Source organism: Schistocerca nitens, chromosome 8 (genome assembly GCF_023898315.1).
Source record: "Schistocerca nitens isolate TAMUIC-IGC-003100 chromosome 8, iqSchNite1.1, whole genome shotgun sequence".
Taxonomy (NCBI): domain Eukaryota; kingdom Metazoa; phylum Arthropoda; class Insecta; order Orthoptera; family Acrididae; genus Schistocerca; species Schistocerca nitens.
Window position 1 is genome coordinate 512,494,205 of NC_064621.1, and position 26,985 is coordinate 512,521,189.

The 26,985-nt window shown below is 41.6% G+C and overlaps 1 protein-coding gene across 1 annotated transcript in view; it reads right to left on the reverse strand.

The window, feature by feature from the left end:
* LOC126199321 (D-aspartate oxidase) overlaps positions 1-26,985 on the reverse strand; it is a 94,731-nt gene that overhangs the window by 36,259 nt on the left and 31,487 nt on the right. Inside the window, exon 3 of the mRNA XM_049936161.1 lies at positions 18,531-18,740. Coding sequence (XP_049792118.1) covers positions 18,531-18,740 — 210 coding nt within the window. The remainder of the gene's footprint in view (positions 1-18,530; positions 18,741-26,985) is intronic.

Below are 26,985 nucleotides of genomic sequence, written 5' to 3' on the forward strand. Positions count from 1 at the left end.
CGTTATCTAACGATCTTAATATTAAGTTGACAGATAATGCATGGAGTTAAGACGTACTAAGACGAATAGCATAAAACAGAAGTTGTGGAGAAAACTTACTAGAAGATGGGATAAGTTAGTGGGACATGTTCTACGATATTCAGTCTGGAACCGCGCGACCGCTACGGTCGTAGGTTCGAATCCTGCTTCGGGCATGGATGTGTGTGACGTCCTTAGGTTAGTTAGGTCTAAGTAGTTCTAAGTTCTAGGAGACTGATGACCTCAGAGCCATTTGTTCTACGATATCCAGAAATGCCGGAAGGAGCAATAGATAGGAAAAACAGAAGAGGCAAAGACTAGAATGCGCGAGATGTGTTATAGAGGCCGTTGGGTGTAGTAGGTACGTGGTAGATGAATAGATTAGCATAAGAAAGAATTATGACTTTAAAAATGAGTGGTAACAAGATCTCGATTAGTGCTAACAGTCTGATGAGGTATCAGACTTGCATGATGTATAAATAATGTCACCGGCCAAAATATTTGTCACACCTCTAAAAGAGCGCACTGGTCGCTTTGGACCAGAGTATATGACGCAGAACTGCTACCTCGACGTCACGTGCTCCAAGTTACCAACGTGGGTGAAGGCAGTAGTGTGACGGGCATGAGCAATCGGTTGTGCGGAATAGGCGCCGTCAGATGCGTCTACGTGCAGACGTGACAAAATGGCAGAAAGGAGCTATTTTAACAATTGGCAACCAATGCTGTACTGTCGCAATAACGTTGAGAGATGTTCAATTGACTCTTTTATTAGAACATGTTACGTGTTTCGGGATTACACCCATCTTCAGACATCTCTTCCAAAAAAGAAGTACAAAACATAAGTGGACAGCACACTCTACATGTCTCAACGTTACAGATATGAAATCGGGTCACATGAGTTGTTGTTGTTGTTGTGGTCTTCAGTCCTGAGACTGGTTTGATGCAGCTGTCCATGCTACTCTATCCTGTGCAAGCTTCTTCATCTCCCAGTACCTACTGCAACCTACATCCTTCTGAATCTGCTTAGTGTGTTCATCTCTTGGTCTCCCCCTACGATTTTTACCCTCCACGCTGCTCTCCAATACTAAATTGGTGATCCCTTGATACCTCAGAACATGTCCTACCAACCGATCCCTTCTTCTGGTCAAGTTGTGCCACAAACTCCTCTTCTCCCCAATCCTATTCAGTACCTCCTCATTAGTTATGTGATCTACCCATCTAATCTTCAGCATTCTTCTGTAGCACCACATTTCGAAAGCTTCTATTCTCTTCTTGTCCAAACTATTTACCGCCCATGTTTCACTTCCATACATGGCTACACTCCATACAAATACTTTCAGAAAAGACTTCCTGACACTTAAATCTATACTCGATGTTAACAAATTTCTCTTCTTCAGAAACGCTTTCCTTGCCATTGCCAGTCTACATTTTATATCCTCTCTACTTCGACCATCATCAGTTATTTTGCTCCCCAAATAGCAAAACTCCTTTACTACTTTAAGCGTCTCATTTCCTAATCTAATACCCTCAACATCACCCGACTTAATTCGACTACATTCCATTATCCTCGTTTTGCTTTTGTTGATGTTCATCTTATATCCTCCCTTCAAGACACCATCTATTCCGTTCAACTTCTCTTCCAAGTCCTTTGCTGTCTCTGACAGAATTACAATGTCATCGGCGAACCTCAAAGTTTTTATTTCTTCTCCATGGATTTTAATACCTACTCCGAATTTTTCTTTTGTTTCCTTTACTCCTTGCTCATTATACAGATTGAATAACATCGGGGAGAGGCTACAACCCTGTCTTACTCCCTTCCCAACCACTGCTTCCCTTTCATGTCTCTCGACTCTTATAACTGCCATCTGATTTCTGTACAAATTGTAAATAGCCTTTCGCTCCCTGTATTTTACCCCTGCCACCTCCAGAATATGAAAGAGAATATTCCAATCAACATTGTCAAAACCTTGGTCTAAGTCTACAAATGCTAGAAACGTAGGTTTGCCTTTCCTTAATCTTTCTTATAAGATAAGTCGTAAAGTCAGTATTGCCTCACGTGTTCCAGTATTTCTACGGAATCCAAACTGATCTTCCCCGAGGTCGGCATCTACTAGTTTTTCCATTCGTCTGTAAAGAATTCATGTTAGTGTTTTGCAGCTGTGGCTTATTAAACTGATTGTTCGGTAATTTTCACATCTGTCAACACCTGCTTTCTTTGGGATTGGAATTATTATATTCTTCTTGAAGTCTGAGGGTATTTCGCCTGTTTCAAACATCTTGCTCACCAGATGGTAGGGTTTTGTCAGGACTGGCTCTCCCAAGGCCGTCAGTAGTTCCAATGGAATGTTGTCTACTCCGGGGGCCTTGTTTCGACTCAGGTCTTTCAGTGCTCTGTCAAACTCTTCACGCAGTATCTTATCTCCCATTTCATCTTCATTTACATCCTCTTCCATTTCCATAATATTGTCCTCAAGTACATCGCCCTTGTATAGACCCTCTATATACTCCTTCCACCTTTCTGCTTTCCCTTCTTTGCTTAGAACTGGGTTTCCATCTGAGTTCTTGATGTTCATACAAGTGGTTCTCTTATCTCCAAAGGTCTCCTTAATTTTCCTCTAGGCAGTATCTATCTTACCCCTAGTGAGATAAGCCTCAACATCCTTACATTTGTCCTCTAGCCATCCCTGCTTAGCCATTTTGCACTTCCTGTCGATCTCATTTTTGAGACGTTTGTATTCCTTTTCGCCTGCTTCATTTACTGCATTTTTATATTTTCTCCTTTCATCAATTAAATTCAATATTTCTTCTGTTACCCAAGGATTTCTACTAGCCCTCGTCTTTTTCCTACCTGATCCTCTGCTGCCTTCACTACTTCATCCCTCAAAGCTACCCATTCTTCTTCTACTGTATTTCTTTCCCCCATTCCTGTCAATTGTTCCCTTATGCTCTCCCTGAAACACTGTACAACCTCTGGTTCTTTCAGTTTATCCAGGTCCCATCTCCTTAAATTCCCACCTTTTTGCAGTTTCTTCAGTTTTAATCTACAGTTTGTAACCAATAGATTGTGGTCAGAGTCCACATCTGCCCCTGGAAATGTCTTACAATTTAAAACCTGGTTCCTAAATCTCTGTCTTACCATTATACAATCTATCTGAAACCTGTCAGTATCTCCAGGCTTCTTCTATGTATACATCCTTCTTTTATGATTCTTGAAGTAAGTATTAGCTATGATTAAGTTATGCTCTGTGCTAAATTCTACTAGGTGGCTTCGTCTTTCATTTCTTAGCCCCAATCCATATTCACCTACTACGTTTCATTCTCTCCCTTTTCCTACACTCGAGTTACATACCACAAACTTCAACTCCTTCCTAACCAACCAGGCGTACACCCTTGACAGCTCAAAGAAAGTGTCGAAAACATATGATTGTGACGCAAGCGCTCTTGAAGCAGAGCGTATACTGACTCAACTAGCAGCGAAGCGCCCTCGGTAACTGGCGCTGCATGGTCATGTGCTCCATGCGTTCACATGTAACTTAATAATTATATACTCAGCATATAACATCTAATAGGCTGTAATTACGACTACAACCGGAATGGTACTTACGTTCACGTTAACACTAAAGGAATTTTTAAAAAAATTTTAAAAACTCCAAAATTTTTACTTTGCCCTACTATACCTATAGCCAGTAGTGGCACTAACAAGGGAACCTCCCCGTCGCACCCCCCTCAGATTTAGATATAAGTTGGCACAGTGGATAGGCCTTGAAAAACTGAACACAGATCAATCGAGAAAACAGGAAGAAGTTGTGTGGAACTATATAAAAAATAAGCAAAATATACAAACTGAGTAGTCCATGCGCAACATCAAGGATAATACGAGGTCTGGAGCGCCGTGGTCCCGTGGTTAGCGTGAGTAGCTGCGGAACGAGAGGTCCTTGCTTCGAGTCTTCCCTCGAGTGAGAAGTTTACTTTTTTATTTTCGCAAAGTTATGATCTGTCCGTTCGTTCATTGGCGTCTCTGTTCACTGTAATAAGTTTAGTGTTTGTGTTTTGCGACCGCACAGCAAAACCGTGCGATTAGTAGACGAAAGGACGTGCCTCTCCAATGGGAACCGAAAACATTTGATCGCAAGGTCACAGGTCAACCGATTCCTCCACAGAAAAACACGTCTGATATATTCTATACGACACTGGTGACGGCATGTGCGTCACATGACAGGAATATGTTGTCGACCCACCTAACTTGTACACTTGTAGAATGGGTAAAAAGATTCTTCTTCCTTGCCCGATTTAGGTTTTCTTGTGGATGTGATAATCACTCCCAAAAAAGTGATGAAAACATAAGAGTTTGTCACATAAACTGCAACAAATGAATGCAACAGTTTCACAGTTGCACCGTTTTCCCTGTGCTCTGTCGAAACATATGTTTTGTTTCGATGTTTGTTTAGGTGTAGCGTCCGCATACTACTGCGCAGTTACCTCGCATCGGACGGACAGATAATACTTCTATTTCGTCTAAAACTGACAATTGTGTGAAAATAAAAAATTAAACTTTTCACTGTAGGGAAGACTTGAACCAAAGACCTCTCATTCCGCAACTGCTCACGCTAAGCACGGGACCACGGCGCTCCTGAGCTCACACTCTCCTTGATGTTGCGTATCTTACGCATGGACTACTCAGTTTGTATATTTTGCTTATTTTTTCGTAGTTCCACATAACTTCTTCCTGTTTTCTCGATTGATATGTGTTCAGTTTTTCAAGGCCTATCCACTGTGCCAACTTATAACTAAATCTGAGGGGGGTGCGATGGGGAGCTTCCCTTGTAAGCACAACTCAAACCATAAGTCAATATAAATTAAATAATAGGGGGGGGGAGGGGAGTTCCTTCGTGAATAAACCTTTCAACCTCCCCAATCTCTAAAAGAATACCACTAAATTAAATGTAACCAACAGTACCCGTCTTTAACTAAAACCATGTGATCAGCTCGCGTACGCAAACGTCTTAAGTTACGTTGTGCAAGACGCGACAGTTGGCTGCGACTGCGACGCTGCTCCCTCCTCTTTTCCCAGCCTGGCAGACGGCGACACGGCCGCAACACGACTGGAGTCGTCGCCGTTTCCCAAGCTCCGGTCGGCGGCGGCGGATTCAAATACATAAGAAAAATAAGAATTCCGATTTTCTTGCTGTAAAAAATACTGTATGTTAATGCAACAAAGTTACATCGGCTCCCAGAGTTACTTTTTCGATACAGATTCTCCCTTTACTTTAAAAAATTGAAAAGTATCTCTTCCGGTTTTGCGTGTTTTTTCGCTGTATATTACTTCTCTATCAATTGTGAGGAAAGTAAAAGGCACAAAAAATTGATGTTTGCGTATCTTACAGTTTCACATCACAGCTTGATAATGAGGTGCCCATTTTTCCGATATTCGTCACAGTTATTCCGATACTTAATTTACAAGTAACCTAATGCATAAAATTTGAATTGTGTACAGTGAAAAATGTGGTCGCTGGCTACTTTACGTATGGTTCACGTTAGGTCATACATCGTTGCCGATGAAAAGAAGCTAACATATCGAAATTATTTTTAAAGTTGAGATCAGAATGATATCGATCTCCGTTTCCGAGATTTGGGCTCATATATCTCCGGGAGCGTCGCGACTAGCCGCCAGTTCTGTCGACGCGCAACGAGAATCGTGTGGTCATCACACGCTAGAGAATGCATTTGTTTTGTTTCGCTGACACATTTGGACCTAATGAAACCATTTTATGTCATCTATTTCTCCGGTATGAGTTACTAATATTTCTCCATATGCTCTTGACAATTTCATTTAAAATGCCACGAAATGTAGGTTTCTTAAAGCCAAGTGATCAAGCAGAACCCATTTTCTTGGTTTTGCTGAGGCATCTGAACCTGTTCCAAACTTTCTTTCTCGTTTATTTCTCTGATACGAGTCCCGAATATTCCTCCATGTGTTTTTGCACATTTCACCTAAAATTCCAATGAAAGATAAGTTTATTAACAATAAGCGCACGCTAGCGTCATTGCATTGTTTCAAGTTCTTGACAACAAGATAGGGTTTCACCTTAAACATCTCTAGAATTTTCATTCTGAACGTCTACAGTATACACTAGCAGAAATGTGGAAGAAATAATGTCCGTGCTTGTTTACAAAATTTCCCCAAATTATACTTGTCAGTTTCTCCCATGCAGAAACTTTTGGAACAAGCTAAGGCAACTTTCATAGCCGACTGACTCTTTATTCCCATCCAAATGAACTTCCATATTCTTATATTCTGACAGCATACATCGTTATGGATGACATGAACATTTAATCTTGCCAAGCTGCACTCAAAAGATGACTCCAGGATTTACAAAAGACGAATTTCAATTGTGAACTGTGTCAGATCAGAAGGGCCTTGTAAAACAGTAGTGCACTTTTGGCACAAGTTTTTTGAGCACCACCTTCTACCAATGAATTGAAGTGAATGTGACAAATTACTTATTGCAGCAAACTGTTTGCGCAATCTGTTGAGAAACGCCTTCCTCAAAAACGAACATCTATTGATTACAGAAAGCTGTACAACAATCTGGTGGTGGTTTTTCACAACTAGAAGGTATCATCAAGACACCAATCTACCGTTTACTTTCGAAGTGAAGGTATTGTAAAATGTAACTTTCTCGTTATACTTTAGATTGTTCATTTTATAATGTACTTGCCGTTTTCAATTTTTATCGTCACAAAAAAGAGTAATGCGAAAATTGACCTTCAAGTTCATTTTCATCATTCTAATTCTACATCTGCATGGATTATATGATTTTCATAACAGGCCTGAAAAATTTGCATTAATGGGAAAATATTATATATTTCACTCACCTGCCAGTTTTGCCAGCAGGCAACTTCTGACGTCACGTAGCGACCCGTCGCAGTCGCTAGTGTGCGTCGCGTCTTGGACAACGTACCTTAGGCGCCATCTGCTGAAGCCAACGGCAACCGCGTCGGCGGTAGCCATCCGCTTATCGAATTACAGCCAAGTCATATTCAAGGGCCATGATTGCCCAAATAGAAGCATTCAAACAACAACTTACACCTCTCCACCACATGGAAAAAAGTTTAATGCTGACAGGAAGAGCATTTTCATAAAATCCCAAAACACATACGTGGGTTATACCTTATAAAATAAATAAATAAAATAAAGTATTAGTTATTGTATATTTATGATAGGGATTGGTTGTAATTAATATTTGCTTATCTGGAACGTGGACGTTTAATTATTTGGTATCAGGCGCTTGACAATAGCTTTTTCGTAAATGCAATGTTATTCGTAGTTGACCGTGAAATAAGACTCAAATAATCGGACTTCGTATTTAAATCGTTTCCAAAGACTGCTGCGGTAGGTGCGGACTCAAAATCTAAATCTCAATATTAGAATAATTTGCCAGCCATGTCAATACGTCGTACAGAGGTGACTGTCTACTAAACATAAAAAAGTTTACACAGTTAGTTAAATCAGATATATTCAACGAATAAGCCTACAGTTAAATAATTCTACTTATTTTCATAAATATAAATTCTTTACAGAATCGAGTGCCTAGTAGGATTGCAACTCGCAGTGTTCTTATCTAACACCAAATATGGCGGTGTGCCAGTTAATAAAATATACGTGCTTCCCGCACCAGCTATTCTCCAGACCTCCTTCTTCTAAATGAAACATAAGAGTGTCCTAATTGTATTTTGTTTTATCAGCGGCATAGCGCTGCAGTTCTGTGCCATAGGCTTTATTTATTTGTCAGAGATTAATTATTTAATTAAGATTTCGCGTTTCCGAGGAAACTCACGCACGGCATGCAAATGTGCCTTTATAACCTCACACATTCCTTATATACACTAGTGGCACGACAATTGCCCGAATCCTATCTATGCTATCCGGATACTGGAGAGCGCTAGATTTTTAAAAAACAAAAAACAAAAACATCAAAAGTGTTAAAACTTTGAAGTCCAAAATCAATAAAATAAACCATTGTGTCACCAAGGACCACCCAAAGGGTACCGTGGTGAAAAAATGCGTATGTGCCAACCTATCTACCCATCTAACTTTCCCTGTATGACGTTAAACTAGCCAACCACTCTGCAAAAACCTAGCGTATCATAACGGCACATGAACAGAACACCGCCAGCTCCTATAAAATACAATGTCATAACTTCATATGAGGGGCTAACAGACACCAAACTCAAAATAGCATCCGTTCAAAAAAGCCAAAAAACCAGTTGTTCCCACCGGAATCCTGTTCATTAAAGACTGGGTGGGCAGCGTGCTGCATACGCGCATAGATCTCCTGATCTTCAAGGTTATCTAAAATCTTCTCTTTTGGTTCTAATGCAGAATCCTTAGGCTATCTTCTATCGGGGGCAGCTTATGCCCAGTCTCCCTCATATGGCACCCCAGCCCACTATTATTACTATAGTTACGTTCTCTAAACCTTGTGGCAACATCCCTACCCATCTGGCCAATGTATGTCCCAGCACAGCCGCCACATTTAATTTCGAATACACCGCATTGCTTAACCTTATCTGTTTTTCCTTCTTCCTTATGTCGTAATATTCCCCCCCCCCCCCCCCCCCAACTTCTTCCTTTTATGGAAGCCTACGCGAACGCCAGCCTTCCTGAAGGCTCTAGTTATTTTTTGGCAACATGGTCCAAAATATTCCATTGACACAAATTTACTATTTAATTTTTGGCTGCCCGGCTGCCGCGTCTTGCTAAGAATTATGGCTCCAAACTCTCGTATAAATTTTTCCTTACAATCATTTCAATCTCCCTATCAGTGGCTTCTTTGCTCAAATTAAATCTGTATAACCTGTTAAACATTGACGAAATAAAACGCCCTTTTAAGTGCGGGGGGGGGGGGGGGGGCATGAATCCGCCGCAATTATTATGTCTGTTGTCGCTGGCTTCCGAAATATGCCTATTTTCAACCCATTCCTATTCTTAGTAATTTGTAGATCGAGATAGCTGAGGGAATTTTCGACTTCTACCTCTACTGTGAACTTAATTTTCTCATGCATGCTATTAAACTGAGTGGCTATCTGAAGTACCATTCCGGTTGCTAGTCATAATTACACCCTGTTAAATGTTATGTGCTGAGTATATTATCATTAAATTACATGTGAACGCCCTACCGAGGGCGCTTCGCTGCTACTTGACTTGTTTAGCGTCAGTATACGCTCTGCTTCAAGACTGCTTGTGTCGCAGTTATAGTCATGAGTTATTGGACACTTTCTTTGAGTTGTAACGGCTGTACGCCTGGTTGGTTAGGAAGGAGTTGATGTTTATGGTATGTAACTCATATGACCCGATCTCATTTCTGTAACGTTGAGACTTGTTGAGTGTGCTGTTCACTTATGTTTTGTACTTTTTTTGTAATAGGTGTCTGGAGATGGGTGTAATCCAGAAACGCGTAACATGTTCTAATAAAAGAGTCAATTGAACATCTCGTGACTTTATTGCGATTTACAGCATTGGTTGCCAATTATTAACATAAAAATGATCGCAGGCATCAGACGGGATTTTATGTTCTGTATATAAGCAGCTATCTTGTCTGGACGTACCCATGACCACCCGATCTGCTGGTCTGCAAACGTGTGTGCACCACTCGCAGCCATGTAACACGTCGTAAGGAGAGTGGTAGTAAAAGAATCTTTGCCGAAAGGGGTCGGAAACGAGTTTCGTTTCTTATCAGTGACTACCGGTTTCAAACTACACAGGAACTGCTGTCTACAGTGAATGCAGGTCCATCTCAGACAGTTTCTGGACGCACATTGCGAAGAGAACTATGTGTAACAGATACTTCCAGTCGGGTACCTCGTGAAAGGCCGTTGTTCACAGCAGCACATAAAGCTGCACGTCATAAATGGGCTAAACGGCATAGAAACTGAACAGCAGCTGAATGGAGGCGTACGGTGCGGTTCTGCGAGTCCGTTTTGCCTCTTTGCCAGTGATACAATTGGCGCCCAGTAAGTAATGCAACACTTTTTTTCTGAAAGCCGGTTGATTTTATTCAGGATTCCAATACAACATGTTATTCCGCAGTCTTTGGGCTAAAGAACCCTATTCTTCGACATAATCTCCGTTCAATGCGATGGCATTACGGCACCTGTATGCCAGCGTGGTAGCACTCTACTGGTCCATGTCGGAGCTAACGACTTGCTGCATCAGCAACCTCCCCATCATCCACGCACTGCTTCCCGCTTGAGCATCCTTCATTGGGCGAAGCAGATGGAATTCGGAAGGTGTGAGGTCCGGGCTGTAGAGTGGAAGAGGAAGAAAGTCTAGTCATGTTTTGTGAGTTCGCCGCGGGTGTGCAGACGTATGAGAAGCCTTGTGTTGTCATGGAGAAGGAAAAGTTCGTTTTCATTTCTCTTATAACGAACACGCTGAAGTGCAACATTGCAAGAGTCACTTCTGTGTGCGGCCCGCAGGCACACGGGAGATCGAACAGGTCTGCGTGGACCCTACTGCGGTGATAGCAGACGTCTCGCCCAACGACTCACCGTGTTTTTCTTCATTTCCAGATCCTCGTAAACATTCTGCAAGCACCTATGAATATCTGCGATGCACCGGTTTTCCGTCAAAAGAAACTCAATGATGGCTCTCTGCTTGGAACGTACCTCCATTTCCCGCGTCCAGACATCCTGATTTAGCTTTTCCGTGATTTCCCTAAATCGCTCCAGGCAAATGCTGGGATGGTTCCTTTCAAAGGGTACGGCCGACTTCCTTCCCCGTCCTTCCCTAATCCGATGAGACCGATGACCTCGCTGTCTGGTCTCCTTCCCCAAAACAACCAACCAACCGTACCTCCATTACAGACGCCATTTTGAAAGCTATGTGTAGCATCGCCAGTTCTCAGAACTTTATGAAACTACAGAGGCTGAAGCGGGAATGTTCCACGATGTCCCAAAAAAATGTCGCGTTTTCTCAACAGAAACTGACCGAGAAAAACTGTTGCATTACTTATTGAACGGCCCTTGTGTCGAGTGCATAGAAGTTCGAAAAAGGAGTTTAATCAGCACTATACAGGGGGAAAGTTCAGGCTGAAGGCATTTCTGTGATGCTTTGGTGGTATTTTTCGTACCGTGACGGCCACGTTATTTCAGGTTGCTCTGAATATGAACCAAGATATTAATGGGTGCAGACATTTTGAGACTCAAAATCATGAAAAACACCGGAATTTATCACCCTAAAATTTCTGCTGTCTTGATGACGTATGTGAATGAATAAAGCCGGCCGGTGTGGCCGTGCGGTTCTAGGCGCTTCAGTCTGGAACCGCGTGACCGCTACGGTCGCAGGTTCGAATCCTGCCTCGGGCATGGATGTGTGTGATGTCCTTAGGTTAGTTAGGTTTCAGTAATTCTAAGTTCTAGGGGACTGATGACCACAGATGCTAAGTCCCATAGTGCTCAGAGCCATTTGAACCATTTTTTTTTTTAAATGAATAAACGTGTAGAGTTATAGCGTTATACTGGGTCATGTTATATGAACTCATGTTTCACTTACGTGTGTAGACATTTGTCTCTGTATGGTTTTGTGTACATTCTGTTTGAGGTACTCGTTCGGCTACGGACGGCGTTGTGGCACAGCAGCCGATGTTGGGACATCAGAGTGAAGGCAGAGAGTGCTCACCGTCAAAGTAGCTGCAAGGAATACGCCAGACAGAAGATTCCTTGAAACCTGGCGAACAATGCTGTAGAAGAGAACATTGAGCTGGATGTATATCTTAAGCAGTCTCCTGTATTAAGTCTCTAGATGGACCTCTCTTATAATAGCATGGCAAGTTGTGTGACTGAAACTGAAAATAAAGTAACTTGTTAACGAGAACTCCATTTACCGATTTAAATAGGATAAGTAAATAACTGTTTTGTGTGGTGTACTACCGTTCGAGAACCGTAAGGGAGTACTCCACGATCGTCATGGTCACAATTTAGCGCAGTATCGCTAACAAATTCCTGCGGCGCTCCCGCAAGTTTTATTTCAACATCCTGGGTTGCCATGCTATTTACATGTTCCATAGATCGTTTGAACGATTCTTTTATCGAAATGATGTGGTAATAGTCAGTTTACAGTATATGTGTACGCGATTGGAGTCAACACTAACTAACATATGATTCTTAAACCTGCTCATACTACTACACTTACCTAGGTTTCTTTTCCTTTCTTTTTCTTTCTTTTTTTTAACACGCTACCAGTTTTTAAATAAAAATTCGTCCGTGAAATGGAGGAAGATGTCCAGGAGAACCGACTTTAGGTTTTAAAATTTGCTTTGCCACTTATCAGACATTTTACATTATTGGATAAATCAAAAATGTTTGTTGCTGAATGCTGAACTTCTTTCTGGGCCACTGACTGCTTTAATAATGGATAACAAAGGTAATTTTTTCTTCTAGTGTTATAGATAGACATCATTATTCTTCTGAAAATGTGATGGGCTATTTATGGCGAATTTCATTAACGTATGTATGTATTGTGATGGTGCAATGAAAATTCCTAACTCCTTGAAGAGACGCCGATATGACGAGGCGCGTTAACAACGCATATTATTCTTACTGCTTGTTTTCGTGTAATTGATACTGCCTTTCTAAGCACTGAATTATCCCAGAGAAGTGTTCCATAATATATTATTGAGTGGAAATATGCAAACTGTGTCACAGGTTGATTCCTGTGTTTCCATTCGAAGAGCAGAAGTAGCCGAACTTAATTGTATGAGCAGGTCTGTAATACGCTTCTTCCATTCAAATTTTCATCAATATGTAAAGCCAATGAACTGGAGAATTCTACCTTGTTTACTGACTTCTGTTCATGTGCTATATGAACATGTTGTATGACTCTATTTGTTGCATAGAAATCCAGATGGGGTTTCCTCAAAATTTAGGAAGAGTCCATTTTGAGGGAACCACTTATTAATTCTTTGAAAAATATCATTAACAATCTCTTCTTTCTTTCTCTCTGATGCGCTTTATTATAAAAAGTGTTGCCTATTTTGTACTTCTTTATCAATAATGTTATGTGGACACTCCTCTCTTCCAGGATGACAAGAGCCGTGTTCTCAGGGCTACAAACATACGTTCCTTGTTTGACAAACACTCGGGCACCCTATCGTACCACGTCTGGCCCACTGTATCAGCTGGTCTAATCCCTTAGACAATGTCTGGGACTGTTTGGAACAGCAGGTGAAACACAACACTCATCATCCTCGCAATTTGGTAGCTCTGTGGTACCTAATACGAATGAGTCGCTTCAGCTGGGTAGAACGCTGCTGAAGAAATTATAGACCTTCTTCCTCCTGAAGTGAGGCTAGAGGAAGTGTTACATGGTACTAGCCTGATGTCTCGTGGAGGTAAGTAAGTTTTTGTTCAGTCAGCTTCCTTCCATTACATAAACGACGTTTTCGGGGAGGTTGGTTGGTTGGTTGTTTGGGGGAAGAGACCAAACAGCGAGGTTATCGGTCTCATGGGGTTAGGGAAGGATGGGGAAGGAAGTCGGCCGTGCCCTTTCAAAGGAACCATCCCGGCATTTGCCTGGAGCGATTTAGGGAAATCACTTTCGGGGAGAGGGATCAGGGCGAAAGAAGACGTAAGCCGTATGTGGTATATTTTAGTACCATCTAGATAGCGCATTTGTCCAGCTGTTGTGAATGTGTTTTCAATGTTTGTGGTGTTTGATGTTTTGTGTTTGGGGAAGTGATAGATGTTTTGAATAAAGATACATTGAACAGTCGTGGAGATGAGAAGTATTGCTCAAATGGCTCTGAGCACTATGGGACTTAACATCAGAGGTCATCAGTCCCCTAGAACTTAGAACCACTTAAACCTCACAAACCTGAGGACATCACATACATCCATACCTGAGGCAGGATTCGAACCTGCGACTGTAGCGGTCGTGCGGTTCCAGACTTAAGCACCTAGAACCGCTCAGCCACACTGGCCAGAAGTATTGTTAGTACGGGGTGCGTGTAGAGCTCGGGCACTATAACACAAGCTTTCTGACCTGACCGCTGGGTGAGTGAACCCCGTTGTTCTGAAGGTGGTGGTGGTGGTGGTGGTTAGTGTTTAACGTCCCATCGACAACGAGGTCATTAGATACGGAGCGCAAGCTCGGGTTAGGGAAGGATTGGGAAGGAAATCGGCCGTGCCCTTTCAAAGGAACCATCCCGGCATTTGCCTGAAACGATTGAGGGAAATCACGGAAAACCTAAATCAGGATGGCTGGAGACGGGATTTAACCGTCGTCCTCCCGAATGCGAGTCCAGTGTGCTAACCACTGCGCCACCTCGCTCGGTGTTCTGAAGGAGCGGCCACCTTAGTTGTCTGACACTGCGAGCGTTCTCACTGTTATCCCTTTACTACACAGCGTAGCCCCGCAGTCTTGACGCACCATAGCTCCACGGTATATTTTTCATGACCAGACACACGTGATTATATGCATCATTGTGTCCAGTTTTGGTTAAGGCATCCTTGTCTGTTCCAATTTCAAGTGGACTTCAACTGATCTTCCCAGCTTTTCTCAGGACGCCCAACATTTACTTTCCCTTGAGATGTATAGTTGTGTATTAATGTAGGTATTAGTTCATCTGACATCCTGGCCACCTCCGTAGCTGCGTGGTCAGCAAGTGTAGCGGCACCACCGTTTAGGATAGGGAAGTTAGTTTTGTGCGATATTCAGAGCACGAGTTACAGCAAGGTGTGGGCCGGATTGCAGTAAGTTACGCATACCAGCTGATGCAAAGACAAATAGAGGCCACGGGGGTGTAGAACTGCCGGAGAGGGCGCACACAGCAGTTTTCATGCCGCAAGTCACAGGCAGAAGGGGGCCACGGGCCAGCCTAAGTGTTATGCATACGTGACTCGGAGCGGTGCGTTAACAAAACAGAGGCGCGCAACAGAGTATAAATAGGTGCCGTTTTCTAACGAGAGTCATTCAAGTGTAGCAGCTCTCCTGGACGGTGAGACGTGTAACACCGCCGGGCTACACGCAGCAACAGATGGGGCGACAGCGTCCCAGTCCACGGCGGGTCGTCGGTTCGACACGCTGAGGCCGACACGGGGTCTGCAGCCAGCCAGGGTGGGCCACTCCTCAGCTCTCTGCCGCGGGCAGTTGTCTCGGCTCCCGACACGCGCCGGAGTCTTCCGAGGCGAGCGCTGCAGACTCGGACGCCGGATCTCGGGCGGACGTTGCCGCCGCATTCTCAGCCACACCAGCGAGGAAGAAGCGGCAGTGGGGCCGGCCTAAGGCTCTCGGCGGAGCAACGCGGCTCACACCGAGCAGCGCTGAGTTGGCTGCTGGCGCAGCCATCCTGACGTAATCGGAACTCTGCAGCTGGCGTACAAGGCCGGCTGGACACAGTGCGTTGCACTGGGTCGCTGGGGCGGTGACCTCAGCATTGCTGGGCCCTGTGACACGGACCGAGGTGAACGGAGCATTGTAGTGGAAACAAATAAATCACTTGGAAAGTTCTCGTCGAGTTTCAATACGGCAACTCCTGGCACCCATCCACTACATGTGCTGTCAATATGCCACATTTGGCGTCTGATACCACTACACAAGGCACAGTGCCAAGCAAAGGGCCTGGGTTGGATTTTCGGCTGGGTCAGAGATTTCTGCTCGGTGACTGTCAAACTGATTCCATATTTTTAGGTTTCCAGAAGGCTTTTGATACCGTTCCTCACAAGCGTCTTCTAACCAAACTGCGAGCCTATGGTATATCGCCCAGTCGTGCGACTGGATTCGTGATTTCCAGTCAGAAAGGTCACAGTTCGAAGTAATAGACGGAAAATCATCGAGCAAAACAGAAGTAATATCCGGCGTTCCCCAAGGAAGTGTTATAGACCTCCTATTGTTCCTGATCTACATTAACGACATAGGAGACAATCTGAGTAGCCCCTATTAGTTTGTTTCCAGATGACGCTGTCATTTACCGTCTTCTAAAGTCGTCAGATGACCAAAACGAATTGCAAAATGATTTAGATAAGATATCTGTATGGTGCGAAAAGTGGCAGTTGACCCCGAATAAAGAAAAGTGTGAAGTTATTCACATGACTTCTAAAAGAAATCTGCTAAATTTCGATTACGCGGTAAGTCACACAAATCTGAAGGCTGTAAATTCAACTAAATACTTGAGGATTACAAGTACAAATAACCTAAATTGGAACGATCACATAGATAATGTTGTGGGTAGAGAAAAACTGCGATTCATTGACAGAACACTTAGAAAATGCAACAGATCTACTAAAGAGACTGCTTACACCACACTTGTCTGCCCTATTCTGGAGTATTGCTGTGTGATGTGGGATCCGCATCAGATGGGAATAACGGATGACATCGAAAAAGTTCAAAGAAGGGCTGCTCGTTTTATATTATAGCGAAATAGGGGAGATAGCGTCACAGACATGATACGTGAATTGGAGTGGCAATCATTAAAACGAAGGCGTTTTTCGTTGCGACGGGATCTTCTCATAAAATTTCAATCACCAATTTGCTCCTCCTACATAAGGAGAAATGATCATCACGGTAAAATAAGGGAAATTAGGGCTCGCACATAAAAATTTAAGTGCTCGTTTTTCCCGCGCGCCGTTCGAGAGTGTAACGGTAGAGAGACAGCTTGAAGGTGGTTCATTGACCCCTCTGCCAGGCGCTTTATTGTGAATAGCAGAGTAATCACGTAGATGTAGATGTAGATGTAGACTCAATCTATTTTAATGTTTGTTCGTAGTAGGATGTGATCAAGAACTTTATCGAAATAGAGATGCCATAATTAAATTGGGTCTTTTGAATCTCCTTTAGTCAACTTAGTGGATAGAAACGTAAGGATCACGTTATGACGAGGAGTTTGAACAGTTCGGATCGGACGTTCTGTGGTTCATTTGTACTGATTCTTCCGTAGAAGAAATTTCTTCTGCGTTGGTCGTCACATGGGTCACTACATTCATCAGCGTCATTTTGTGTCCCACTTTGTTCTGAAAAAGATTCATGCTCAGTCAGAGTACTTTCAGTTTCTTCAAGATTATCGTCACAGTCTGATTCCTCTAACCAACTGGTCACAGTTTCCTCAAATTCAGGGTCTGGAGCGTTCACAAAAAATGGTTCAAATGGTTCTGAGCACTATGGAACTTAACATGTGAGGTCATCAGTCCCCTAGAACTTAGAACTACTTAAACCTAACTAACCTAATGACATCACACACATCCATGCCCGAGGCAGGATTCGAACCTACGACCGTAGCGGTCGCGCGGTTCCAGACTGAAGCGCCTAGAACCGCTCGGCCTCTGCAGCCGGCGAAGCGTTCACATTGTATTCTTTCTGAATCGAGTCCTTTAACTACGGAACTACTATGTTTCTCCATATTTCATATGCTACGAATTAGAAAATATCAAGAATGGGCAACGAAAACAAAAGCAGAAAAAATTACAGAAAAGAACTCAAGCTAATGAACTGATGGAAGGGGAACTAGCCAAATCACCACAGTTGATAAAAGCGAGCGGGCAACAACACCTCACCGCGTTAATGAAACGCTTAAATTATTTATTTGTTGTAACAGTTTATCACCAATTACCTTGTAAGCGACAAACGAGGAACAATAAATATGATTAAAAAGTGTGCTTTAAAGTGTTGCAGAAACCGCTAGCTGTTGCAGTTGCACAATCAAAACAATAAAGAAAGGGGTGAAGGGGCTAGCTACAAATACTTCCCAACGCTTCACTGCTTCCAAAAGACGCGGAAGAAGGAGAAGAAAATTTCATTTTTAGGTAACATTACCTTACAGGTTGTCAGGAGACTGATACATAATTTTCATGTGACACGTCTTCTTCGTTTTACAATATTTAACGTAGAAACCGGCGTTTTCCGCTGCGCTACATTTTACAGTCCTATTTTGTTTCATGAAGTTTCCCTCTGGTATGGTCGGACTTCCTTTGCTCTGCTTGGGCGACTATTTCTTCCTCGGTACTCTAGTGAGAAAGTGCTGATTATGAGCGTTCTATATTTGTGCAGTTATTGCTCCTACTAACAAAACGTATCAATATGGGAGTTCGCAAACTCTCTAGCAATATGTAAGCCTGCAGGCTTTCGTGGCCGTTGTCACTGAAGTTAAAATCTTCAGTGTTATTAGGCCGCGTCATGTTTCTTCTAATATGTTCGATGTTTCGACCCCTCCGCTTGGATCCTCCTCAGGATCTTTTGATGTCCAGAGGAAGATCCCAGCAGAGGGGTCGAAACGTCGAACATTTTAGAAGAAACATGACGCGGCCTAATAACCCAGAAGATTTTTAACTTCTCTAGCAGTAGCTTACAAATTATATGAGCTATACTCTACGTTTGTGACTATGCTTCAGCTGTCGAACTGCACCTCCCGCAGGTTGTGGTGGTCATTCAGACAGGGGAACCCACCACAACCGATGCCCCCTTCCCTATTTCGCAATCTGTGTAGACGCAGGCCGGCTTGCTTCTTACGCGCTGTACTCACGTGTAGCGCCTGCCGTGCTCAGCAGACAGCGCGTCCAGCTGGTGCTGGTGTAGGGGTGTGAAGCCCAGCACGTGCGGCGCCCAGGGCGGCGGCGGCCCAGGGGGCTGCTGGCTGACGCACACCAGAGGCACCATGCTCACTCCCAGCTCCGGAGCCTCCGGCCGCCGCCACAGCGACACCAGGTGCCGGTACGTCTCCACGGCCCAGCGTCTGCCAAAACAGTACACACCCTACCGTTACTCCTAAGGACATTTTGTTTGTTTTACGAAAGATGAGGCGTGTGATGTTGTGGAGGTTGTTGTTGTGGTCTTCAGTCCAGTCAACGCTTGTCCCTTCTGTGCAAGCCTCTTCATCTCCGAATAGCTACTGCAGTCCCCATTCATTTGAGCCTGCTCCCTGTATTCTTGCCTAGGTCTCCCGATACAAGTTTTACAACCCCTCTCCACCGAGCGAGGTGGCGCAGTGGTTAGCACACTGGGCTCGCATTGGGGAGGACGACGGTCCAATCCCGCGTCCGGCCACCCTGATTTAGGTTTTCTGTGGTTTCCCTAAATCGCTCCAGACAAATGCCAGGATGGTTCCTTTGAAAGGGCATGGCCGACTTCCTTCCCCAATCCTATGAGACCGATGACCTCAGTGTGAAAGGTATGTGCAAAGGTCTGATCAGGGTAGATCCAGAAAATAAAGTCGATAGTTGTAAACCGCAATGTGGAATTAGTATAATATGTTTGAGTAGGAAGATCTTTGATGCTTAAGAGAGCCGGGCGCGCGCAGTAAAAAACTCGGGAGTCACAGGTAGGTGACCGGAGGAAGCGGACGTGTGGTGACAGCTGTAAGGTAGGAGTCACGCTCGCTGTGCAGTTACCCTGAGCAAACTTTAGCACGTAAATGAGAGAAGATATATAATGATTTCAAAATGGTTTTTGTTAGATAATGTTCAGAGTTAGGATTTGTATGTCCAAGGTTTGACACAGTAAGCGTTTTGTAAATTATTGTTTGAGAGTGATTCGTGCTACAAAGATGTTGGAAATGGTAGTTTTTGTGTATGACATAAAATTTTAATAAAGCATATATATATATATATATATATATATATATATATATATATATATATATATATATATTGACATCAACATTGTGTTTAAATCTAACAACCTGAATCATAATCCACATTCTTTGCTTGTATTGAACATGAAAATGAGTAGGAAAGTAAAGTTACCCACCAATGAAAGAACGTAAAGAAAATGAGGCATCTATGCAATACATATGTGGAGTTCATGGTTTGAAATCGATTTTGGTATAACTGAAGTTATCAGAGCAAAGTTATTTCAAATAACTAATTTTATGCCATTGCACAACTGGCATTATTTAAGTCAAGATATAATTTCATTAAGTAAACATCAGGGCCAAAAGTTAACTTTTAAGTACAATCTTAATGCCATTGCACAGACGGCATTATTCTCTTAAACTTGATTGCTGAGTCAAATGCATGTTGCATTTCTGGCGAAATGGAGGAGTGGAAGAAACAAGTTCACAGACGCAGTCAGATGCAGGTTTGTTGAATAATTAATTTGGAACAATTTATTCTTTGATACTTTCACTAATTAAAAAGGAAACAATTTTGGTTAGATACTTTCAACTGTATGGTCTCCTTCCCCAAACACTCCAACCCCAACCCCCTACCCCCATCCCCGCCCCATACTTCCCTCCATCACCAAATTAACTATCCCTAAATACATCGTGATGTGTTCTAGCAACAGATCCCTTCTTTGAGCCATATTGTCCCATAAATTTCTTTTTCTCCCCAATTCGATTTAGTACCACCTTCTTATCCGATCTACCAATAAAATCTTTATCATTCTTCTACAGCACCACGTTCCAAAAGCTACTGTTCTCTTCTACTCTGAACTGCTTATGTCCACATTTCACTTTCATATAAGCAACGGTGTTCGCTTATCACTTGCTAATGTTCTACAGCACGTAGTAAATATCGCACAAAAATTATGCCATTTCGCTTTGAATGCGAGACTGAAATCACACAAAAATTACGCTATTTCTCTTCGAATGCATGCCCGTATTAAAACAAAACTATTTGGTGTGCTATTCAGCGTGCAAAACCATGTTTCGTAGTGCTCTTTCCACAATAGCTAGAAAAGCGTCGAGTGCTGGAATGAAGGTCAGCCACGCTATGATTAACTCAAAGAACCGACACAGCCGTCTGTTTTCTACTGTGGATGCTCTGCTGTGACGTCATCCCTTCTAGCACCACGTGCACTACGTTACTCACTGCACTAGGTCAGGTCCGGATCTACGGAGGGGGGAGGGGGCAAGCAGGGGTATCTGCCACGGGCAACAATTTCATCTGTCAGGGGGCGCGAAATACATGTTCTTGAAGAAAAAAACCTTGTTTGACAAAGAGCTTAGCATCCAGCGGACGATGGTCCATCGATCGTTCATATGATTTTAAAACGCATCCCAGTTGGGTTTTGAACAATTTTGAATACATTCTAAGTTGATTTCTGAACGAATCATAAGTTGATTTTTGAATGCGTGCATAGTGTACGTGATGTCTCTGCCAGGAATTCCACGTCACATCTAGAAATAACATGTCTCACATTTCGTCGAACATTCATGTTTTACATATCAAACTCTTCAGAAAGATGGGCTCTACAAAATAAACACATTTTTGAAAAATTGAAGTTTTTCAAATTTTTGACGACCTATCTCAAACACTCGAGGGTTGACGGGGTGGGGGGCGTGGACGCCAATATCAAGCTTTTGCCCTGGTTCGGAAATATCGCAGATCCGGAGCTGCACCAGGTCAGTAGTTTTCTTTGAAATTGCGTGTAATGTATTGTGCAAGCATATAGTATGATGACTTTTTTTAAGAAAGCATTTTCGTGATGACACTGTGTCAAAGTGGCATAAAGCACAGACTGGTAGTTTGTGGACCCAGGTTTGCTTCACACTGATACCAACTTTTTCCCTTCTTTTTCATTACTCACAATGTTAAATCATTAATTACAAAATTTAAAAAAAATTAACATATTCGATTTATTTATGATTACTACTCTTGTAAGTCAAATTGCTATAGACTAGATAGCGCTAAAACAAACGCGTGTAGCTATGAGTAAATTTAGTAAGTGTTTTCTGTAGATGATCTGCTAAAGAGGCCCTTCTCCAATAGATCTTTGGAGAAGAAAGTGAAATTTAAAGAGTTAGGAGCTGTACTTCAAATGCAAATCTAACAACAGAGGGGTGTGGGTCGAGGCTCACCGATTTCCCTTACAAAACACTGAAAATTTTGAAATCTTGCAAAATATTTTGAACAGCGTCTTAATTGTCCAGTGCAAATTCATAACCTCGAATACTCAAACAGTCACGAAAATCTTAAAGAAGACTTATCCCAGCTATCAAAGAAATTGAAGAAGTTATTAAAACCTTATAAAGCTAGAGGAGATGACAATTACAGCAGAACGTCCGAAATGATCTCTACCAAAAATAAAAATAAAATGAGTTAAAATTAACCTTTGCGAAAACCTGGAAAATAGAAAGTATCCCAGGAGAGTGGAAGGTGGCTTTGATACATACATCATATAACAAAGGCAATAAACAAGAAGTTAAAAAACAACAGTTACATTTTCCAATATTATACTAAACAGATTAGAAATAGCACTGGAGAGTAATTAAGGCGAATATCAAGATGTTTTTAGGAAGAGCACATCATTCAACCATTTGACACAGATTATTGAATTCAAACGGACAGTATTTTCTTAATTGTATCTAGTGTATTGTGCAAGTAAAGAATATGATGGATTTTTACAAAGCTATTGTTATGATGGCACGATGGGTCAGTGGTATGAAGCATAGACTGGTAATTTTCGGACCTGGGGTCGGTTCCTGCAGGTATCAAAACTTTTTTTTTCATTTCATTTTATTCTTCATAATGTTAAACTATTGATTATAAAATGTAAATGTATTAAAACATTTCAATTTATATGCGTAAAATTGATATATTCCGTTTAGCTATGGTTACTACCGTTGCAAGTCAAAAGGCTAAGGGTCACCACACTGTAGAACATTGGTAAAATTTTGCACCAGACGTCATTGTGTTTAAGGTTCCTTCCATACAGATACCTTCAGAAAAGGTTTCTTAACATACAATTTATATTCGTTGTTAACAGATTCATCTTTTTCAGAAATGCTTTTTTATGCTGTCTACTACGGCCGTCGTCAATTATTTTGCTGCACAAATAGCAAAACTCTTCTACTATTTCCACATAAACTGTTAAGAATTTTTTTATTTTTAATCAGTGACGTTATGACCCACGTCATCAACAGCCTTTTGCTACATAGTGTGCAAATTTTCAAAGCCGAGTTGATGAAAATCAATTAGTTTTTGAGCAAAATATCTGGAGAGAGCATTTCTCACACCGCCCACATTTTCAAATTTTTTCCACTTAGAAAATGTTGTGGTGATCGGAATAAATGGAAATCCAATGACGCAATGCCGGGCTAGTTTGGTGGCTGAGGCAGTTCCTCCCACCCCAATTCATTGATTTTTTCCACGGTTCTTTTTGCGCAGTCCGGCCTTGCATTATCGAGTTACAGAATAACGTCTTTTCTGTCGACAACCGCTGGGCACTTTTCAATTAGAGACTGATTTACTCGATCCAGTTTTCACAGTAAAGGTCTGCATCCACAGTTTGTCCAAGTTTCAGCACTTAAAAATGAACGACCCCGCGACTGCTCCACTAAACACACAAAGACGGCTTGTTGGAGTGTAAACCTGGCTTAGCTGTACTTCGTGGTGATTCACTCTGAGAGATCCGTGCCTTTTGCGTTTTGAATTATCATAGAAGACTCATTTTTCATTTCCAGTGAACGAGTCATCAGAAAAAGATTCGGTGTTCTGCATGCGGTGGGTCTGTTAGCTTTGTTTGTATTTCCCAGTCTGTTGCAAATGTTCTTGGATAGTCGAGCAGGATAGGGTAAGAATGCCTGACAGTTCCTCGATTGTCTGACACGGATTTGCTTCCAGCTCTGCCCTTAACACAACATTGTCTAAAGCTGATGGTCGTCCTGATCGATACGAGCCGGAACCATCAAAATTACCACATCTGAACTTAGAAAACAACTTCTGTCATTTACGAACGTCTAATGCACTTTAATAAACATGGTTTTGTTAGCAACTTTTGGGTTGTAACTACCCTTGTGAAACTGAAAAAGTATGCAATGTCGGATGTGTGGCGCTTCTGGTATTTGGATGGATATTTCACAACAGATCTTTTTTTTTTTAAAAATTAATTATTTACGAGCAAAAAAGTCACGCTAACCTTAAAATATCTTTGACACAACTTTGAAGTACACAATGCGTTGATAAAAGACAAACGAATATCGACATGCTCAGAAACGACGTTACTTTCCGGTTTACGAACAGTAGTAGTTTTGTGCATACGTAGATCACTTTTGCATGGATATTGATCATGTCTTGGTATTACAATTTAATAACAACAAAAATAAAGTAATTAAAACAGACTACATACTTACAGGTCTCTTATGCCGGGGGTGGAACAGGAAGTCGGCCGTGGCCTTATAATTCGAATCGTCCCGGCATTTGCCTGAAGTAACTTAGGGAAACCACGGAAAAATCTAAATAAGGATGACTGGATGAAGACTAGAGCATCCATCCTCCAAATACAAGGTCACGCTGTCTAAAACAGTGCTACCTCATTCGGCTTATCCTTAGCGTACAAAACTTTTGCAAATAACTTATTTAACAGTGCCTCATTTAAAGTGTCTCATATTTAATAGCATCTCATTTCCTAATCTAAGTCCCTCAGCATCGCCTGATTTAATTCTCCTACATTCCATTATCTTGTTAAATTCATATTTCAATCACTTTTCAAGACACTGTCCACTCCTTTCAGCTGCTCTTCTAAGTCCTTTGCCGTCTCTTACAGAATTAAAATGTCCTCAGCAAAACTGAAAGTTTTTATATCTCCTCCCTGTACTTTAATTTCTCCTGCAAATTTATCCTTGGTTTCGTTTACTGCATGCTTAGTGTATAGACTGAACAATATGTGCGATTGGATACAACATTGTTTCACTCCCTACTAAATTACTGCGTCCCCTTTCATGTCCTTCGACTAACTGCAGTCTGGTTTCCGTACAAGCTATAAATGACCTTTCGATCCCTGTAAGTTATTCCTGCTACCTTCAAAATTTCAAAGAGTGTAGTCCAGCTAAAACTTCAGCAGCTTTCTCTAAATCTACAAATGCTATAAATGTAGGTTTGCCTTTCTTTGATGTATCGACTAAGATAAGATTTGCGTCTTCCTTTCTCTGGAACCCAAAATCATCTTCCCCAAGGTCGGTTACTACAAGTTTTTCCATTCTTCTGTAAATAATTCGTATTAGTATTTTCAGCCATGGCGTGACGTACAGGCAACGTTTTGGTTTCAGAGCCAAGCGATGAAATATATATTGCAAGAATAGAATGAATGCTACTACATCTGGAAGCTCCAAGAAATATCCCGTGTGGTTAATCCTCGTTGTACTACAGCACGTGTTTTTTAAGCAGGCTCGATTTTACAGCAATATTTTTGCACCAACTAAACAGCTAATTTACGTTTATGAATGAAAAGATATAACCTTTATGGTAATAAATTAGTTAAAATTTTGAACTGTTAGTGATAGGGTTTAAATGAAGAGATTTAAATGATAAATTGATGCTCATTGCTGCTTTCCATTAGTTTCTATACCACACAGCAGCCACATTACGAAAAAAATCATTATTTGGCAAAAAGAAAGAGATGTTGTAAAACTCATGATGTTAGAGAAGGGAATGAAGATTGAAACCGACAGAAATGCGTACCATAAAATGAAGTTACTTGAAACATTGTGGGAACTTAAAACGTTTTTTCGGGATTTAGTATTTTTGAGCTCGAGAAAGACTGTGATGTTGTTTATATAGTGAATGCGCATTGAAAATCTGTTTAGTCATCAAAGAACTGGAAATGCTTGGAAGATTATTAATTTGTCATAGATAAGTTGATTTACAAAATTATTGAAAGAACGGAAAACGAAGCCGTGAAAAAAATAGCTTGGAAACTTCTTTTTTAGGGCTTAAAGTACGGCATGCGTATAACTGAACCAAAATATCAAGTATACTTCCGTTCATGATGAAACAGATGATTGCTATCATACTTTATTATCTGTATATGTTTATTTTACGTAATAACCTTATTAAAATGTGTCCAATGTAGGGTAATTGATAGAAAACTCTCAAGTCTACACAAGGATATGACTTTATATTTGCACCTGAAGACGAAGTAACTTCGCTAAATGTTGACGATATTGGTCACGACTTGAAACCATTTTTTGTAGAAGGGGAAGATAATCCTTTCCAGTTGAACTGTACTGAACTTTTGGGAAAGTGTAATCCTTTTAATGTTCATTTTTGAAGTTTATATGTAATAGCTATGTTGCGACTATGTATGATTTCATTATGCTATACCTCGGTCACATTCGTTTCTCATTTATATCCCAGAATGATCTGTTTAAAAAATCTTTGTTTGAAGTATCACCCTTCCACAGGGAAACTTGAAACAAGCAAAAAAAGGAAACTTTTTGGAGTGAAATGATTTAAAAGTTCTTTTAGGGAACATAACATTATAAAATAAATGTCACATGATAGTTAGGCACACTACGTTCCATCTAGTAATAACTGTAGCAACTGGAGGTTAAAGTAAAAACGTTACCTCTTTATACTGTATCCAGATTGAGTGTCGTTGTTGTTGCTGTTGTAAGAATGGTGTACTTGAGAAGAATATATAGCTTTATAATTACTCAGGAGTCAAAGAGGTAAATCAGATGACTTGTAGTCATGTCTTCTGATCGTAACTAATCTCTACAGATTTCTACAGCAAAAGATAATGTGATTGTACAGTGGCATACGCATCACATTGGAATGAAGGATAGTGTCAAAGTTTTCAGTACTTGAACTTTCAGTTGTTTTCTTCATAAATGGGCCCACTGTCATCAGATACCAGGTAAATGAAAACAGGTTTTCAGTGAGGCTGTAACTTTAGGTAATACCTCCATTTGCTATTGGCCAAAGTCAGCCTCATGACGACTACCAAGTATTTGCATAATACATTGGTCTGCAAACTTGAGAACGACAGTAACTTGAGAGATTGCAGCGCACTCTCACTTCGGATTCGGTGTTATGCCACTTCATGTTCTTAGGGATTATGATCTTCATTGCAGTTTGACTTCATACATCACGATGAAAAGGTTGGCAGTAATTAATGCTTTTGCTTGCGTGCTCTAGAGAAGGAATAATGGTAAGCTTTACCTGCGTTCAAAGGAATAGGGTGCCGATTTAAACGACTGCAGTAAAAGCACGGCGACGTGGGCCGAGGCAAGAGCGTTTTTTTCTGCTGAACCTGGA